General features: G+C 49.1%; 3 protein-coding genes across 3 annotated transcripts; 2 read left to right on the plus strand and 1 right to left on the minus strand.

Moving 5' to 3' along the window:
• Positions 1–406: 406 nt before the first annotated feature.
• TGAM01_v200073 (DNA-directed RNA polymerase II subunit RPB1) lies at positions 407–5,810 on the plus strand (the record flags this gene model as incomplete). Its single annotated transcript, XM_018804653.1, has 3 exons — positions 407–763; positions 825–5,710; positions 5,783–5,810. 3 exons carry the CDS (start codon positions 407–409, stop codon positions 5,808–5,810), a joined length of 5,271 nt encoding a protein of 1,756 aa, XP_018662193.1.
• Positions 5,811–6,795: 985 nt separating this feature from the next.
• On the plus strand, positions 6,796–7,653 carry TGAM01_v200074 (hypothetical protein; the record flags this gene model as incomplete). The annotated part of the gene is made up of 1 exon (XM_024548472.1): positions 6,796–7,653. The coding sequence occupies one exon, from the start codon at positions 6,796–6,798 to the stop codon at positions 7,651–7,653; it is 858 nt and encodes a 285-aa protein (XP_024406687.1).
• A 5,526-nt stretch (positions 7,654–13,179) lies between these two features.
• On the minus strand, positions 13,180–13,653 carry TGAM01_v200075 (hypothetical protein; the record flags this gene model as incomplete). The annotated part of the gene is made up of 1 exon (XM_018804652.1): positions 13,180–13,653. One exon carries the CDS (start codon positions 13,651–13,653, stop codon positions 13,180–13,182), a length of 474 nt encoding a protein of 157 aa, XP_018662192.1.
• Positions 13,654–18,970: the final 5,317 nt, after the last annotated feature.

Here is an 18,970-nt window from a genome sequence, read left to right on the forward strand (position 1 = left end):
CTCTGCCCACGGCCCAAAGTCATCACCAAGCGTGTCGGGCATCGAGTCTGGCACCTGGAATCCCGTCGAAAACTACGATCCGAGACCCCGACCTGCGATTTACGTGTTTATACGGCCCCAGAGCTGGTGGCGACGGGGGAGATCTGCCGTGAGGTTCTCCTGGGCCTGCTGGCCAGGACTGGCGATCGAGAGAGCGTCATCTCTTGCCGACTGACAACCGCTTTTGTCATCGATTTTTCGACTTGTTGCGACTGGAAATTGTCACTTCCTGCGATTTCTCCGTGATTTTCCTCGACGCATTGCTCTTTGACCGCGATTACGAGGCGCGTGCTGCGTTTACCGCCCTCACCAATCCTTTCTAGTAGAATTACGGTTATCCGGTTGGAATTCCACAACACCTTCGAAAATGGCGAACCTTTACTTTACCCACTCGAGCGCTCCGCTCAAGACGGTGCAGGAGATCCAATTCGGACTCCTTTCTCCCGAAGAGATCAAGAGTATGAGCGTGGCACATATTCTGTACCCCGAAACGATGGAGGAAGGCGGCACGAAGCCACGCGACGGTGGTCTCAATGACCCGCTTCTCGGTTCGATCGATCGACAGTTCAAGTGCAAGACCTGTACACAAGCTATGGGCGAGTGTCCCGGTCATTTTGGACACATCGAACTGGCAAAGCCCGTGTACCACCCTGGCTTCATCAAGAAAGTCAAGAAGATCCTGGAGATTGTCTGCCACAACTGTAGTAAAGTGCTGGCTGATGAAGTTGGTCTTGTCTTTTCCATGAAGCCTTTGCCTCACTGGATGCTAACCTGAAATCTACCAGAGCGATCCTGAGTTTGTTGCGGCAATCAATACTCGAGATGCAAAGCTCCGTTTCAAGCGGGTATGGGCTGTCTGCAAGAAAAAGCGGAGATGTGAGAATGAGGATCGGACAGACAAGAACAAGGACGAAGAGTTTGCGCCTGGCATGAAGCCCGCGCTCGTTGAAAGCCATGGCGGCTGCGGCAATGTACAGCCTCAAGTACGACAGGTTGCCCTTCAACTGAAGGCGGCTTTCGAGGTAGCTCAAGAGGATGGACCCAAGAGGAAAGAGACAGCCCCCATCACCCCCGAGATGGCCCACAGCATCCTTCGCCGCATTTCTGAAAGGGACCTTGTCAACATGGGTCTTAATTCGGACTACGCCCGTCCGGAATGGATGATTCTTACCGTGCTCCCCGTCCCTCCGCCTCCAGTTCGCCCTTCTATTTCCATGGATGGTACTGGAACCGGAATGCGCAACGAAGATGACTTGACCTACAAGCTGGGAGACATCATTCGTGCTAACGGTAATGTCAAGCAAGCTATTCGTGAGGGCTCGCCGCAGCATATCGCGCGAGACTTCGAAGAATTGCTCCAATACCATGTTGCTACCTACATGGACAATGACATTGCCGGTCAGCCCCGCGCTCTTCAAAAGAGCGGCCGTCCTGTCAAGGCAATTCGTGCCCGCCTTAAGGGCAAGGAAGGTCGTCTGAGAGGCAACTTGATGGGAAAGCGTGTCGACTTTTCCGCCCGTACTGTCATTACGGGAGATGCCAATCTGTCTTTACACGAAGTCGGAGTTCCTCGCAGCATTGCCAGGACCCTGACTTATCCTGAGACGGTAACGCCATACAACATTGGCAAGCTCCATCAACTAGTCGAAAACGGTCCCAATGAGCATCCTGGTGCCAAGTACGTTATCAGATCTGACGGTACCCGTATCGATTTGCGCCACCACAGGCGTGCAGCTCAAATCTCATTGGAGTATGGTTGGAAGGTTGAGCGACATTTGATGGACGGTGACTACATCATCTTCAACCGTCAGCCTTCGCTGCACAAGGAGTCCATGATGGGACATCGTGTTCGAGTCATGCCTTACTCTACTTTCCGCCTTAATCTGTCTGTTACGTCCCCGTACAACGCCGATTTCGATGGTGATGAGATGAATCTTCACGTCCCCCAGAGTGAAGAAACTCGTGCCGAAGTCAAAGAACTGTGTCTGGTCCCCAACAACATTGTCTCACCTCAAAAGAATGGTCCTTTGATGGGTATTGTCCAGGACTCTCTTGCCGGTGCTTACAAGATGTGCCGACGTGATACTTTCCTTGACAAGAATCAGGTCATGAATCTCATGCTTTGGGTTCCCAACTGGGATGGTATTATTCCCCAGCCTGCTATTCTGAAGCCGAGGCCCCGTTGGACTGGCAAGCAGATCATCAGCATGGTCATTCCCAAGGAAATCAGCTTGAATGCCCCTGAAGACAAGGCTGATAATCCTCTCAACGATACAGGACTACTGATCCAAGCTGGCGAGCTGATCTATGGTCTCATGAAGAAGAAGAGCATTGGTTCTGCTTCGGGTGGTGTCATCCACCTTTGTTACAATGAATTGGGTCCAGAAGGCGCCATGGCGTTCCTTAATGGTGTTCAGCAAGTGGTTGCCTACTGGCTCTTACAGGACGGCCACAGTATTGGTATTGGTGATACCATTCCGGATAAGCAGACAATTGAAAAGGTCCAAGTGCATATTGATACACAAAAGGCCGAAGTCGCCAGACTTACGGCTCAGGCCACTGCCAACGAGCTGGAGGCTTTGCCTGGTATGAATGTTCGTGCTACGTTTGAGAACAAGGTGTCTATGGCTTTGAACATGGCCCGTGACCAGGCCGGTACAACAACACAGAAGAGTTTGAAGGATTCCAACAACGCTGTCACCATGGCCGAGTCCGGCTCCAAAGGTTCATCCATCAACATTTCTCAAATGACAGCGCTTGTCGGACAGCAGATTGTCGAAGGAAAGCGTATTCCATTCGGCTTCAAGTACCGAACGCTTCCCCATTTTACCAAGGACGATTACTCTCCAGAGGCCCGCGGCTTTGTAGAGAACTCGTATCTTCGTGGTCTTACTCCGTCAGAATTTTTCTTCCACGCCATGGCTGGTCGTGAAGGTCTTATTGATACCGCTGTCAAAACAGCCGAGACTGGTTACATTCAGAGACGTCTCGTCAAAGCTCTGGAAGATCTCAATGCTCAGTACGATGGAACCGTCCGCAACTCTTTGGGCGACATTATCCAATTCCTTTACGGTGAAGATGGTCTTGATGCAATGTGCATTGAAAAGCAGAAGCTTGGCATTTTGAAGATGTCGGATGAGGCCTTCGAGAAGAAGTATCGCCTTGATTTGGCCAACCCCCCTGAGTGGTTCAGGAAGGACTACGAGTATGGCAACGAGTTGACTGGTGACAAGGCTTCCATGGCTCTTCTCGATGAGGAGTGGGATGCCCTGGTCGCTGATCGTCGTGAGGTGCGATATATCAACCGCACAAAGATGGGTGAAGAGGCAATGCAGCTTCCACTGAATATTGGGCGAATGATTGAGACTGCCAAGCGTGTGTTCAACGTCAAGGCGAATGACCGGAGTAACTTGAGACCTTCTGATGTCATTCCTGTTGTGAGAGACGTCATTAGCAAACTGAAGATTGTTCGAGGCGAGGATCCAATTTCCAAGGAAGCAGATGCAAGTGCCACTATTCTCTTCAAATCTCTTCTTCGCTCTCGACTTGCCTTCAAAGAAGTGGTCAAGGAGCATCGTCTGAACAAGCTCGCGTTTGATCACGTACTCGGTGAACTCCAAAACAGATGGGATCGATCATTTGTTAACCCTGGTGAAATGGTTGGTGTTCTTGCGGCTCAGTCCATTGGTGAACCCGCCACCCAGATGACACTGAATACTTTCCATTTTGCTGGTGTGTCTTCCAAGAACGTCACACTTGGTGTGCCTCGTCTAAAGGAAATTCTCAACCTTGCCAAGAACATCAAAACTCCTAGCATGGCGGTTTACTTGGACACTCCCCTGGCTAAACAAGAGCAAGCGAAGAAGCTGCGAAGTTTGGTTGAGTACACCAACCTCCGATCAATCACGTCGGTCACAGAGATCTACTATGATCCGGATGTCCAATCTACAAACATCGCAGAGGATGTTGACATGGTTGAGTCCTACTTTTTGATTCCGGATGACACCCAAGACACCATTGATCAACAGTCCAGATGGCTTTTGCGTATTACACTTGACAGACAAAAATTGCTCGACAAGGAAATCAAGATTGACGACGTTGCTCAGCGAATCAAGGAAGAGTATCCTAACGATTTGGCCGTCATTTTCAGCGACAACAATGCTGATGAACAAGTAATTCGTATTCGCACTATTCGTGCTGGCGACCAAAAGGACGATGATGGCGAAAAGAAGATTGAGGATGATGTGATGCTCAAGCGTCTCGAGGCCCATCTGCTCGACACACTGACCCTGCGTGGTGTGCCTGGCGTTGAGAGGGCTTTCTTGACCAAGGGTACTCGGCTTGTCGAGGCGGCCGATGGCTCTGAGCTCGCGCTCAAGGACGATCCTCGATGCACGCAGTGGTACCTGGATACCAGTGGTTCAGCCCTCCGTGAGGTTTTGGCTGTGCCCGGAGTTGATCCTACACGAACCTACACCAACGACCTCTGGCAGGTTGTTGAAGTGTTCGGTATTGAAGGTACTCGAGCTGCCTTGGTGAAGGAGCTGACGGCCGTGTTGGCCTTTGACGGTTCTTATGTCAACCATCGACACATTGCTCTGCTGTGTGATGTTATGACTTACCGAGGAAGCATATCTGCTGTTACTCGACACGGTATCAACCGAGCAGATACGGGTGCGCTCATGCGTTGCTCATTCGAGGAGACGGTCGAAATTCTTCTGGAGGCGGCTGCTACTGGTGAGCTTGATGACTGCCGTGGCATTTCTGAAAACGTTATGCTCGGTCAGATGGCTCCTATGGGCACTGGCCACTTTGATGTCTTCCTGGACCCGAAGATGCTGGAAACAGTCATTTCGGACAACTCTCGCATGGGCCTCATGCCAGGCATGCCCGTCAAGGAGGGAGACGTCGAGGGTGCGGCTACGCCGTACGATACCGGATCTCCCATGGGCGATTCTGGCTACCTCAGCCTCAACTCTCCTGCTGCTGGAAACTTCTCTCCCATCCAAGGTGCAGGTTCGGAGACACCTCCTGGATTTGGAACCGAGTATGGTGGCGGTGGCTTTGGTGGTATTGGCTCGATGAGCCCTTATTCCATGCGTGGAGCGACGAGCCCTTTCAGTACTTCTCCCACATCGCCCTTCAGTTCAGGCATGGGTGGATACTCTCCTTCGTCACCCAATACTGGATACTCCCCCACCTCTCCTATGATCGATGGTGGAATGGGCCGATATGCGTCGTCTCCTTCGTTCAGTCCTTCTTCGCCATCCTTCTCGCCAACATCGCCGATGCTGCGACCGACAAGCCCTGCCAGCCCCAACTACAGCCCAACGTCGCCAAGCTACTCGCCTGCGTCTCCTTCGTCGCCGAGACACTACTCGCCCACGTCGCCGGCTCAGTTCAATTCTCCCACTTCGCCTAGCTACTCGCCTGCCAGTCCTAACTATAGCCCTGCCTCTCCTAATTTGCATGGTGCAGGCGCCACTTCCCCATCATATTCTCCTGCCTCTCCTTCGTGGTCTCCGACATCCCCAGAGGCTTACTCGCCTACGAGTCCAAGCTTCTCCAAGAGTCCTGGGTCGCAACAATCTCCAACTAGCCCCAGCTACTCACCCACTTCCCCATCCTTTTCTCCTCGGACACCTGGCCCGGGAGCTTCAGGCAACCAATAGTAAGTCATGCCCAGATTCATTTGATGCGAAGAGATATATTTGGTACAATAACATTTACTAACATTGTCCAGCTCACCTAATTCCCCAGCTAACGAATGATTTATCTCATAATGCATACAAGGCACATTTTCGCCTTTTGGTTTTATTGATTTACCCCTTGCTTTTGTTTCCGCGTGTTTCTCTCTCTCTCTTATTGTTCTCATGGTGGAAGGCTTGTGAGGACTTCAGCATGATAGACGTTTTATGCAGGCTGTAGCAAAAAGCCAACAATGGACTAAAAAAAAAAGAAGTATCTATACTGAAAATACAAATGGTTTTGTCAATATGCGATCCTCCCAGCAGAAATATTAGAAAAGGCTGATGGCGGATTTGCGGCTGACATGTATACTAGACGCAAAGATGAAAAGTTTTTCATAATTATCTAGGGGATTGATAATAGCCCAGATTGGAATCAGATTGCAAATAAATGGAATTCGCAGAAAGCAAGTTTGCCACTCGAACGTGAATTTAAAGGTGTTCTATCGTGAATGCCTTTGATGCCTTTTAGCCATGCATACTATATGATATATCGGATGGTGGCTAGTTCTGAGAGACTGGTGCTTTTCGATGGAACCTAAATTGAGATTCCGATACAAGTGGTGTGTTCTAATGGCACAAGCATGCCGTAAAATACATGACTGATAACCCTTTTCTCCCTTGATGAAATGTATCTGACACTAATTGTATATAAACTGTGGCTGAACACACGCTACCTATCCTGGTAAGCATGCATGTGCCCAAACTCCGGGAGTAACTCCAGCCTAATTAACGGGAAACCTCCACCCCGCCTTCCCCATCCTAGATGCAATTGATTGATGTAATCTCTTGCATGAGACTGAGAGCAACTCTGCAAAACTAGAATTGGGATTTGCCAAAGGTTAGTTTTCCTTTTTTGAACCCCAGCAATTTAAGCGGAGGCCTCTGTAGCAGCCTCAGGCGCCTTTAGGCCGACTATTGGGACTTCCTTAGGAGGCTGATACACTCACAGCCACCTGTGACAACTTAAGCGCCAACACATCTTGGCCCCTTTGCAAAACATCGCAAAATGCCTGAATCTCAACCTCTGCACTTATTTGACCTTCCAGTCGACCTCCTATCCCTGATTCTACAGCCACTGCTCACAGCCCCAAACGGAGGCATCATCTCTCTATGTCCTTGTACCGCCAGCCCGGTCAATCCCGTGCCCATCTTCCTAACGCATCCATCCCTGTACGCTATCGCTCATCCGATATTTTACGGACCAGCGAATACATTTGTGTTGGACCTCACCAAGGGCCATGCCTCCCATGTAAGGCGGTTCATAGAAAACACTGCAGAGGATCTGCCTGGCGATGTGGAATGGAGCGGCGGACAACAACAGACGCAGGACAATGTTCTGCTACGTCACACGGGTGGCCGGTCTCTCCTCTTGTCACAAGAGGCAAGGCGTAAGGTGCACCGGTTGGAGATGAGAATCGACAAACTTAGAGGGTGGCTGTGGGATGAACTCGGGTTGTTCTTGCGGGATATGGCTGTGAGAGGAGATCTGAGCGACTTGAGCTTGCTGGTGGACTATAGCACCGGAACTAAGGAGAGGGCAAAATCGATTTCTAGGGCTTTTCTGAGAGAGAAGAAGACGGTGTTTGAGAAGCCGCCGCTGGAAGGACTGGTGAGACTGTTGGCAGATCCGGGGATACGGACGGCGAGTTTGAGGGTGAAGGGGAGGCATGATCGGGCGTGGTGTGATTTTCACCAGGGGGGAGATTGCATTTTGAAGTCGTTTCTGAGGGCTAGAGAGGGTGGGAGTGATGTTATGAGGAAGGAACAGGATGAGGAGGTGGTGGAGATTGATTGGAGGGCGATTTTGAGAGTGGTTGATCCGGAGGCGAAGAGGACGGCGGTTGGATGGCATGCGGAAATGTAGAGGGTTTAGTGGGTGAGAATTGTGGTGTAGCTGTCTCTGTTGGATGAGCTGGGCTTTGGGATCTGGGCTTTATAACAAGCTCCCAAGTTATATTGTGTGGTGAGATCTTGATGATAGTGGTCGAAAAGAATGGACCATCAATTCAAGAAAGCATGCGTAATTAACAGCAGAGAGTGCGTATATTCATTCTCGGCACTCTATAGGCCTTAAATGAGCTGTCGTTACATTTCTCTTCTACCGTAGCGTCTGGCCGCATTCTTTCCCCAGTTGACTCGAACATAACTCGTAAATCTAAAGCTATGATTTGAAACTTGTTTCAACGACGGAGTGCTGACTTTGCTCTTACGAATCAGACGTTGGATATCCAAGATGGGCGCTAGCTCAATGATCAAAATGCCCTCAGCAGCACCACTTGCAATTCATAAACGCCTGAGTTGTTACCGAAGACGAAAGACCACGACAGCGAGGTTACAACTGGAAAATAGCTCTAATAAGTACGTCAATATAGTAGCCGGAGGAGTATTTTGTACATTAGCTTCCGGGAAGACGGATATAGACAATGAATGTAACTTATCGCGGAGTTGGAGAATCAACCCAACCAGACTGATATAACAGAAGATGATTAAGTTGAAGAGGATTGCCAGTGGAGACTATTCCGTATAATGGTTGATATCAATGTATATCTGCTGGAGAATATGGGTAGATATAGAGAAGCAGTTGTATACTAGGCATCTAGCAACGAAATGTGGAAACTGAGCCGAACAATGATGTTCCCTTGCACAGCGTCGCAGAAATACCATCTAAAATAGATAGCTGCCATGTAAAATGGGTCCCATACGGCAAATCTTGAATTTTTCTTGTCATTCGTAAAATCGCATGTGTATGTGAGTCAATGCTGTATTGACCCTCTTCCCACAGTCGCGACTCACAGTTCATCAAGATGGACGTAGCAGAGAACATGAATTGTCTTTATTAACGTTGCAATTTCTTCCTCTTCTTTTTCGTTCTTCATACAAGTTTTATTTGTTGTCATTAAGATTCGAGCCATCGCGACATTTTAACTTACAATAGGAGCCATTAAGACCGCCCTCAAGTGTCACGATACACAACAGTGACGGTAAACGAGCAAACCTCATGAATCTGAGCAATGAAGAAGTGTAGAAATATCAGCCATCAACCTGTTTCGCTTTCTCGCCAGCAAGTCCAAGAATTTTTTTAAGTGCTGCCGGCGTTCTAGCCATCATCTTCGTGTAAACCAACAACGACTGCAATATTCAAGCTCTCACAAGCAATAAGGATTTCCAAATTTGAATCTCCAGCTGGGCAACTCGTTGATCGAAAAGCCTCAAGAAATCTGAGGTTGCCACACTAATCGCCTTTTACAGAATATAGATCCATTTATCCAAGGGTCTCTCAAGAGCTAGCCTCCCCGGTGGTCGGAATGCCCCGTTCGATCGTCAAAATGCCCCGTTCTAGGAGAAGCAACTCAACCCGAAGCGGTTCCTCAGTAGAGTCTGATGATTCCCGTGAAAACAAACCAAATCCTACCTGTGAAGATTGCGGCGGCACTGGCGCGTATCGGATGGCCATAGAAGAGGAAACCGTTGTTTCTTGCAACGTTTGCCGGGGACGGGCCTGGGTCATGTGCTGCCAAGGTCCGTCTATTTGCTGCGTATATTGCCACGGTGGAAGACCACGCCGGGTAGCGTGTGGCCGCTGCGAGGGCTCAGGCAATATATCAGTGACCAAAACCAGGTACAGGGAGGTGGAGTGCCAGTGTGGGTACTGATAGCTGGATTGTCGTAGAGAGCTGAGCCGAGCTGAGCCTTTACTACATACTTTCCCTATAACTTCTTCCCTAGAACTTCCTACATCATTCTGCATTTCGATATCTGCGGCTGGCCCGCTGGATAAGATGTGCTATTGCCATTTCCAAAGGCGAATACCAGACGTATTGGAGGGGCAATAGTACTAGTAAAGGGGGAAGAATGGAGACAAGATGTCATCGGACATTATACGGAATTGAGTTGATGGTAGTTCCTATTTTTAGGGCTCCATAGATCTGCCACTTGCAAAGAGAGCAGGACAAAACGAATTAAGACGTTGTGTTAAATTTGAGCCAGCTACGTGTGAATATTTGATAAGGTTTAGCATACCGTGGTGTAATGGATAAACTTCCAGTGGCTGGTGACAGGTCTGATTCTTACTCAGCTGATATTGACTTCATTCACCGTTTAGTGCCGATACAATTGAACTTCTCAACATGTAGCTTTTTCATACTGTTGAAATGCTCTCATAGAAACGTATTTGGCATTTATAGCGAATCCACTATAGAGAAAAGAGCAGGCTGATGAGCAAGGTAGCGGACATATGCAAGGTAAGCGGTCAGCTGCGCTCGCATACATGCTGTAGGCATGTATACTTGCATAATAGGGCTCTAGCGATTGCTGGTGATGTCAGCACCTCAGAAAAGGTTCATTGCGTTCACTTCAGCCCATTTCCAGAGAAATAACGAATCCATTCCATGGAAACGCTTATCGTACTTTGAGACAACGAATCAGACAGCAACAAGAATACTCTGTACGACTGAATTACTGAAATCTCTGAACTAATAGCTAGGATAACCGGGAGATAGTCATCACGGCTTTTGTGCAACTAACCAGCGCGACTAGCAAGGATGATGGGCCGCCAAACCTCAAGGGCTAAGCTTGGTCAAAGCTTTCTGCTCTTTAGATCTCATGTGGGGGCCCTTGGTTGATCGGATCAGGGCCCTGTCCCAAGGCATCCGCTGAATGCGACGCAGTACTTGAGCAAACTGCCGGAGATGCGATTCGGCGATGGCAAAGACGAGGAGCCACAGCATCATGGGGCACTCGGCAATGCTCGGTATTGCACTGGTTGTGCCTTTGTATGCAATTCTTGCCTCTTTCGTCATCATGGCTATTGTATTGAATACTAGAGGCATACATCTACCTGGTGAAAGACAGTAAGTGAGATGGAATACTGGCTACGTGTGTATGAATCTACGTACCTACCGAAGAGGGAAGATGCCCAATTCTAGCATCTGTTTAGGGAGGTGCGGCTTGGGTCCAACTCCTGCCAATGCTTGCACAACGTGCCTGCTTCGTTGATCTCTGCTGGTCCGCCACCTTCCTCGGTTATAGCGACGCCCCTTTGTTCTTGGCAAGTGCGAGGCTGCACCATTGCCTGTGAGTGCAGTAGCACAGCTACATTTATGTTACATGTTAAGTTTTCTTCTATCCAAAATCAACATATACCGGTATTTAACAGCACTCAGCCCAGGTGCCCTCGCTCTCTGTGGGTGTAGAGACGCCACCATTCTACTGTAGGTAAGCTCCTCCAATGCTGAGATTTCTTCGCCGCAATCTCCATATCTTGGCAAGCACGGAGGTATCACTAACCCCCTTTGAATCCCAGTCCCATAATGCGCATCCAACAAGCGTTACTCGCCATCTACTTCCCCTCCTCCATCATTCACCGCAAGTTTGCAATGTAACCGCCGCGTACTCGCTAGCCGTTCAGCGAGACGGACGTTTCGGCCTCCTTGTACTCCATACCTACCTAGGTAACTACAGCTACCGCTGCTATTGGCTGCTTGCTCAGGAGCCAAAGTAGGTACCCAGCAATTTTACAAGGCAGGGAGTCGATGCCAAGCACAATGAGAAATGAACGAGGGAGGCAGAAAAGTACGAGAGCAGAGACAGGAGCAGCACAAGGCGTGGGGGTTTCTATCGGGTTTCCCCTCCCCGCGCTGGCGCTGCTGCTTTCTCACTGGCCACGAAGAGGAAGAGAACAGCCACTAAATAATTGCGGTTGGTAGCTCAGCTTTGGGCGTTTTTAGGTATTCGTATTACCATTCCGTCAGCACAACAAAAAAAAAAAAAAAAAAAAAAAAAAGAGAAGTGACAGCAGCGAGAGCTGCAACAGCTCGAAAAGAATCGCTGTTCGGACAGAGAGAGACTCCTATCTCCTTGTGGAATTAAGAAACGCTGAAACAGCTTCCCCTCGTCCGCTTCACCCAGCCCCTCGCCCCCTGCAGGCGGACAAGATGCCTTGCGTAGCATGTATTCATGCATAGATACATGCTCGCAAAGACTCCGAGCAGTTACACCAGGGTCCAGAGCTTTTTTTTTTTACTTTTCTCAATTCCCTGCATGTCGCACATCCCAAGGCCTCGGGAATCCAGGCCTGGCCTCGGCATACGGTAGCCTTTTCCAGCCGTGGCGCACCACCCCATCTCTCCAGATCATGCTATGCTTGCATGAAAAACAAACGACTTCTTCCACTATACCTTAGTAGAAAAGAAAAAGAAAAATTCTTTCGCTTATGGCTATTATTATGTAGTACAATTTATAGCACGCGAGACACTATTGGAATTTTTCTCTCTCTCTTCTTGCCTCTTTCGGCTATCCCCGGCGACGGTCGAGTGGAAGAGCCGGAACAGACTGCAATGGTTCTTATGGAGTAACACGAGTAATATGTGGTAAGTCCGTGGAGCTTGGTACAGTAAGGACTTTCTATCTCAGGCGTATTAGTGAGCAGCTGAGAACATGCGCATGCAACCCCTGGAATATGCATCTCTTTTCTTTCCCTCCTGTCCAACATATCCATCAATGGCACCTAGTAGAAGCACAAAGCGAATTTGTATTCATAATCAAGTCCCGCAGTCTGCTGCCAACGATGATTCCGCCAAGCTGCCTCGTCACCATGTCTCATTCTAAAGTGAGACCGCTAAAATCAAAGTTAGAGACAAGAGAAAGACTCCCTAGACGTGGCCTCAGACACTGCATTTCAAGCTTAAACTGACATTCACCTGCCTTTTCCCACCAACAGCATCGCTCCGGCAGAGACATGATCTCCCCCACGTAGAGCAGGATGTGTCGGCACCGCCACCACAAGAAAAGGATCAAGGCAGCAGGTCACAGGTTTGATAGCAGTAGCACGGAGTAGATGTGTGTTGGTAGAATTTCTTGTGTGTATTGTCACTGCATATCTTGCTAAGCCAATTTGCTCCAAGATCTGCCTCTTGTAGTACAATCTTTTCTAGACTAAGTGTGTTACCCAAAATAGGCCTTACATTGGCGCTTGTTCAAAACTGTTGCATTCTTTTTTCCCAGTCAATTGGGCCAAACTGCAAGAGAAAAAAAAAACAGAGAGAAAAAAACCCAAGTCGCTCCAATCGATCCATCCATCCATACCATTTATTCCAAAAGGGTGATGCCAAGCCAAGTGTATGAGGCGCTAAAGAAAAGGCGCCAAATGCCAAGAGAGCGAACATTCCCTCTCCCTCGACTCATTTCATGCAGCTTTTTGATAGCGGCTTTGGACTTGTTTTTGGTCTGTGCCTGTGTGTGTACGTTGCCGAAAACTTTTTTTTCAAAGTATAGTAATAACGGTAGCTTCGCTCGCTCCATTCCAAATAGATAGAGATGAAATAGAAAAAAAAAAACTGATCACGCTAAATTTCCAAATGTGTTCATGTTTGATTGCCCTTCCTTGGCTGTCTCAAGGAGAAGAGGGAACATCGTGAAAGTCATCCTTGTGGTCACCATCGTGCTCACCCCAGTAGACGGGTCCCAGCTTCAGCACCCTGAAGCCGGTTGTGGAGCTCAAGCTGGACGAGGAGCGTCGCCTCTCGGGGATTTCAGCAGAGCGGCTGGAGGGCATCTGAGGATAGGAGGAAGAGGTGGCCGGCGCGAGTGAGAGGAAGGATGAGGGAGCCATCTCTGGAGCGGCGGTGACGTCGTAGAAGTCGTCCTTGTTCTGGCCAATGTGCTCGCCGTAGTAGACGGGGCTGAGCTTCAGGACTCGGAGGCCGGTTGGGGAGCTGATGGAGGCCCGTCGGGGTCTGGGTTGGCTCTCGGTGACTGAAGGCCGTCTGTCGGGTTGTGGGTAGGAAGAAGAAGTAGTGGGTGCCAGCGAGAGGAAGAAGGAAGGTCGGCGCTCAGCCAGAGCGGCACGGGCAAAGTCCATGGACATCTTGTAGAGTTTTGGGCGTATGTAGGTATAAAGCGTTTGGTGATGGAGAGGTAGATTGAGTTATGGGAGAGTCGTTCTTTGTAGGCACGGAAGAGAGCTTTCACAAGATGTGTTTTGCAGCAAGAGGAGACAGGAAATTTTGAAGTATTTATTCGAGGATAGAGGAATAAAGCAAGAAAGAAACCAACATCGATAGAACCAGGAGCGGATGGCGTGCTCTTTATGCTCGCAGAGCTCGGCACTCGTGTCACAGCAACTCGCAGCTCAAGGAGGTACGTACGTAACTCTAGACAGCCGCTACTGGCGCTAGGCCGTCAATCCCTACAAGACGGGGGACCCGCGCAAGATCGGGAGCACGGATGTCGAGAGATTGTCATGGGGATGGTATAAGCACAAGGACGGAGCTGCCGTATGTCATTGGGACGGGCTGAGACGAGACGTGGCCGAGGATCTGACGACATGGCGATTACCAACTCACTTGATAGTATTCGCCTCCCAGCCCGTTTGCCTCAGAGCCCAACTACACACTCCATCATGTGAACCTGACGCGTTCCCACCCTCTCTGGCTTTGCTGAAGCGGTGGCCCTCGCTGCCTCGCCATTGGGCCCAGGACTGTGCCTTCGCGTTGCCCGCTGCATATCAGTGAACAATGGCAGGGAAGCGGTTGGGCCATTCGCGTTGCTCTTCATGCAACTACTGATATGGCCCCCTTCCTAGCAGCGCCAATGATAGAGATCGTTCCCCCCACGCCAGCTAGGTAGTAGGTCTCATTTTTTTTTCTCTCTCTCCCGGGATGCGTTCCTCTGGATTCTGGCCCGGTTCTTTCGGCCTGGCGGTCTTCGCGGCAAAGGCAACTGGAGATAAGAAGAGCCCACGTGCGAATTTCAAACAGCCCTAGCGCTGATTGGGTTTAAAGCAAGTTGCCGTATTCAGTTTGCACAAAAGGCATAAAAACGAAAGAAAAGAGCCAGAGATTTACCGAATGACAGGGGGGCGCACCATCTTCACCTTTGTGTGAGGCGGCCACCACCGGGGAAGGTTCAAGGCGGTGCCATTCAAATGTCAAAGGATGGAGGTGCAATATCACGGAAGCCGAGCTCCACTTGATGCTCGGACGGCAGTATTGCAGAATCGCAAATCGATCCGGGGTAGGCACCGTAGTCCCGGCTGATGCTGGAGGCTTATTGGATGCCCGTCCCGGCAGCCAAAGGGAATTTTCGGAACCGCACGTCGGGAAAAACATGCCAACCCCAGCACTGCCATGTGCCTGGCCTCGGGATCCTGTGGTGGGCCAGAACAGAATGCGGGGGAGACAAGATCTGGATTGTTTTGAGATCGAGGGCATTCAGGGATATAAAAATTTTCTTCAAGGTTTGGGGTCTTGTTTTTGACGTTATATCCGTACCGGGTCATGCCACTCATCCCGATATATCTTCGTGGGACTAAGGGCTTGTTTGCATTCCGAAGCTGGCCGAGTGTGGTATCGTCGCTGCGCCTAATTGACATGTGAAGTGTCAAGATGAGAGTCTTCCAATGACAATGAGATGAAGCAAGTGCGGGTAGCACCGGTAAACTTATAATGGATGCCTTGCGGCTAAAAGCTGCCGTCAATGTCAGTGATGATCATAGTGAAGCTCAGAGCAATAGTGTTCCTTGTACCCGGTTGAACGGAGCCTGGAAGCTAGGCTTAGCTAATTAAAAGTTATGATCAGTATCTACCGTGAAATCAAGTATTCATGATAATCATGAAGAAGCAATGGACGATGGGGGCAGAGAGAAAGCAGCACAAAAAGACATATCTCTGTGTCACAGCCCACTGGCAGACTATATGGCGGCGACGAAACGATTGACCTTGTCCATGACCATGTAAGCCTCAGCCAATGCCATATAGAGCTAATGAGAGACGATAGTATAGTTCCCAAAATTTTGTAGCGGCTCATGGATGGTAGCGAATACCTTTCTCGTAAAAACTGCACCTCTCTCAGCACTGATCTTAGCCAAGAGGTAAATAGACCTACTACTTTAGCCTTTTCTCTCCGATTGTATATGGAAGACTGAAGATATCTCCAAAACTTGTAAAGGCTCATAGATGAAGTGCGCTCTCTCACCAAATCTGCAAGTCTCTCAGTATTGATCCTAGGTCAGAAGATATACAGACTCACTCGAGCTACCCCTCTCCCATTGTATATGGACGGTTGAAGATGCCTTTGCACAACGTTGCCAGCACATTTTATTCATGGCTACATTTTCTTCACATATAGCGCGGACTGTATTCTCGCAAGAATTGAAGAGCGCATGTTGAGGTCGCGTAAGGATAGCGTGTCTCTCTCTTCGAGTCTGTAATTTTCTTAGCTTTGGTCGCGGATGAAGGAAGACGTACTTAGCTGAGCAATACTCCTTCAACTCTCTAGAGCTTGTAACTATCCTCATTGAGATTTCCCCAATACAGTGTTTGTGACGACGTATTGTCTTCTCAGCCACGAATCGCATCACCTATGGGAAGCAATGGCTAGTCCACGGATATTGTTTGAGACTCTAACGAGTGTAGAGAAAAGATTGAATGAGTCCTCGTATCGTATTGAGTATTCACGATTGAACCCTCATTTCCTTCGTATGTCCCTTGCGCTCCTCGAGCCTCCCAGGCAGCCAGCTGTCCATGCCCGTAGCTGACGTCGAGTTAGCTTCGACCAATGCCAAGTTTGCATTCCATCTACTTACTGCCATGAATAGTCACTCAGAGTAGATGTGCTCCAAGATGCATTCACGTCCAACACGCATATTCATCATCAAACAAAACATCCAGTGCTTCTATCTTAAACATTCAGTGTACACCAGCTGATTTAACCGTGGCTAAAAAGAAACAATCCTTTCATCACCAACCGATAAGACATTTGGCAGAATGCCTGATAATAAAGTGCTGCCGTTGGTTATATCGAGTTTGTCAAACTTGATTTGCAACAAGATATGAGCGCACAGCAATTGACGTTATAGACTGAGCTCCCCGATCCATCGGGGGCTATCGTCAAACTCCAGAACTGAGCGGAACTTCTGATCCTTCCGTCCGGCCTTCCGAAATACGAACAAGACTATATGTAATCTACATGCCTGCATGCATGACTAGCGAGCAGCAATAGACCTTGATCGGAAAGTTATGGGTTTCGGAGAAAGTCTGAACGTCTCCATGTCATCCATCGTTCGAGAGGGGGGTGTATAAGACACCCTTCCTTCGTGAAGATACAGGTTTATCGGTCGAACTTCTGTTCGAATCTAACCAAATGAATCATTCTGTTGGTGATGAACTCGTCTAGGATGCAGATTTCACCATGCACAAGGTCATGTTCTGCGCAATTAAGTCTCTATGGTGCTTTTTGCATCGGGCCGGTCTGCCGTTCTGTCATTACTTCCTGTCTGGACTAGCTCCACGGTGGAATAGGTCCGTTCATAACGTAAGGAATATTGGCTCATTAGACCAATCCATTTATTGGCTCTCGGCATGCTAGTTCCCCTAGAATATTGGCTAGTTTGTCGTATCAATATGCTGTACTTTGCTCGCGTCTATTGACATGAGGTTGTCCCCCTGAGCCGTTTATACATCTACTCAGCTCGAAAGCCCCATTTCGGTTTAAGCTCTTCGAGCCTCAGTGGGTCGAGTTTACCGCGAGCGGTAATCGCAAGCGCTTAAATCGGGCTCTGATTGGTTCCGCCACTCGGGGCTCTAATAGCGTCGCATCGAGATGCTCGGCATGGATGGCAACCTCAACGTAGCCGCCAAAGTGTTGCGCTCATGGATGGAAAAAAATGCTCATTCCATCTGTTGGATATCATGTAGACGGGCGCCCGCGCTTCTGTAGCTGGCAATACGCGCGGTAAGCCCAGGGCCTAATACTTTTTGATTGTTGGTCGTTGGCTTTTTCGGAAGGGCATTTCTGGTCTAGTCTTGCAGCTGCTCCGGCTGATGTGGAATGGAATGGACAGCATCTGCATCTGCTCAAGACCACGGAATCAATTCCTTCCTGAAGACGTTAGAAATTGAAGCAAGCAGGGCGTCGATCTAGACATGCACTGATGACATTTTCTCTGCAGCCAAGACTATCCACCCCCTCAATATTCGATTCCCTCGCAGAAGTTCCGAGGTTGGGCACTATGTCTCCTTGATCCAGCCGTGATAGAACGGTATATGGGGGTGTGGTGATCAACACCATGACAGGAAATAGACTTCATATCAACTTTTGATCTAGCGTTGTTAGATCCTTGGTCAGTTGATACCTGATTACAAAGATGGTCAATCAGCCAGCTGTATCTCAGCAATGCCAGGCGGCTTTAGCTTGAACTTGATAGTACGTCAAGCAAGAGTGATACCTGTGTAAGAGCCATGAGTAGCTGGGCAATTGCAAGTCAAGTCAGCCATATAGAGTGGTAGCATGAGCTTAGATAAGAAAGAATAAAGCAGTTGAATAGAGATCTGATAGAGCTGCTGCTTCAAGGTATCAATGTGTTGTTGGTTGGTCCAGGGCTGCTATTAAGCCGTGCAACACCGCCTTGGCCCACGCCTCATAGAAGAATATCAGCAGATTTCAACAGAGAAATAGTCACTTGACTGCTGTGACAGGTACCAGGCTCAGGCTGTTGGAAAATTGCGTGTAGATGTTGGATCATTGTGAGCCACAAGTGAAACTAGTTGTCATGGTGCAGTCCATGACTGGCGTCATTAGAGGAGCCATATGGCCATATGCCACTTAGACAAGTGTTGGCCCGAATGGTGAGGCAATTGAATCATGACTTGCAGGTCACATTGAGAAAAGCACAAGTATTGCTATGCCATTGCACAGCTAGTATCTCTTGTAAGTGTCTAAAAGGCTTGTCGGCTGATCTGGGCTGATGGAAGGATCATCTTGCTCGGAGACGGTCTTGAATTTGGCCGCGAGGCTTCAATTGCCGAGTGCGGCAATTCTAAAGGCCGCATGAAGGGCCGCATTGACCTTTGGACGGGAAGATCTCGAGAGCCGTAGGTGAGGGATCGGCCGCATCGTCGGCCGCGTCCTCGAGTCCTTCATGTGAACAATCAACCAGCCTCCTTGAGAATTTACAGGTCTGTAATAAATGAGAGTGGCAGACAATCGCGGCTAATAGCAATAAGTGCCTCAGTGAAACCAGTAACTAGTACCGATGAGAGAAACTAGCCATCACCTACATGACGCCACAAGCCTAGGTGGTCTTTGTTGGGAAGCTCGACAGTCTTGACCTTGCAGCGAGGCGGAGAACAAAGGCAGACATTGAGTTCAGGGGGCCATAAATGCGGCCGCGGCATGTGCTCGGA

The sequence above is a fragment of the Trichoderma gamsii genome (genome assembly GCF_001481775.2).
Source record: "Trichoderma gamsii strain T6085 chromosome Unknown Scaffold_1.2, whole genome shotgun sequence".
NCBI classification, from domain to species: domain Eukaryota; kingdom Fungi; phylum Ascomycota; class Sordariomycetes; order Hypocreales; family Hypocreaceae; genus Trichoderma; species Trichoderma gamsii.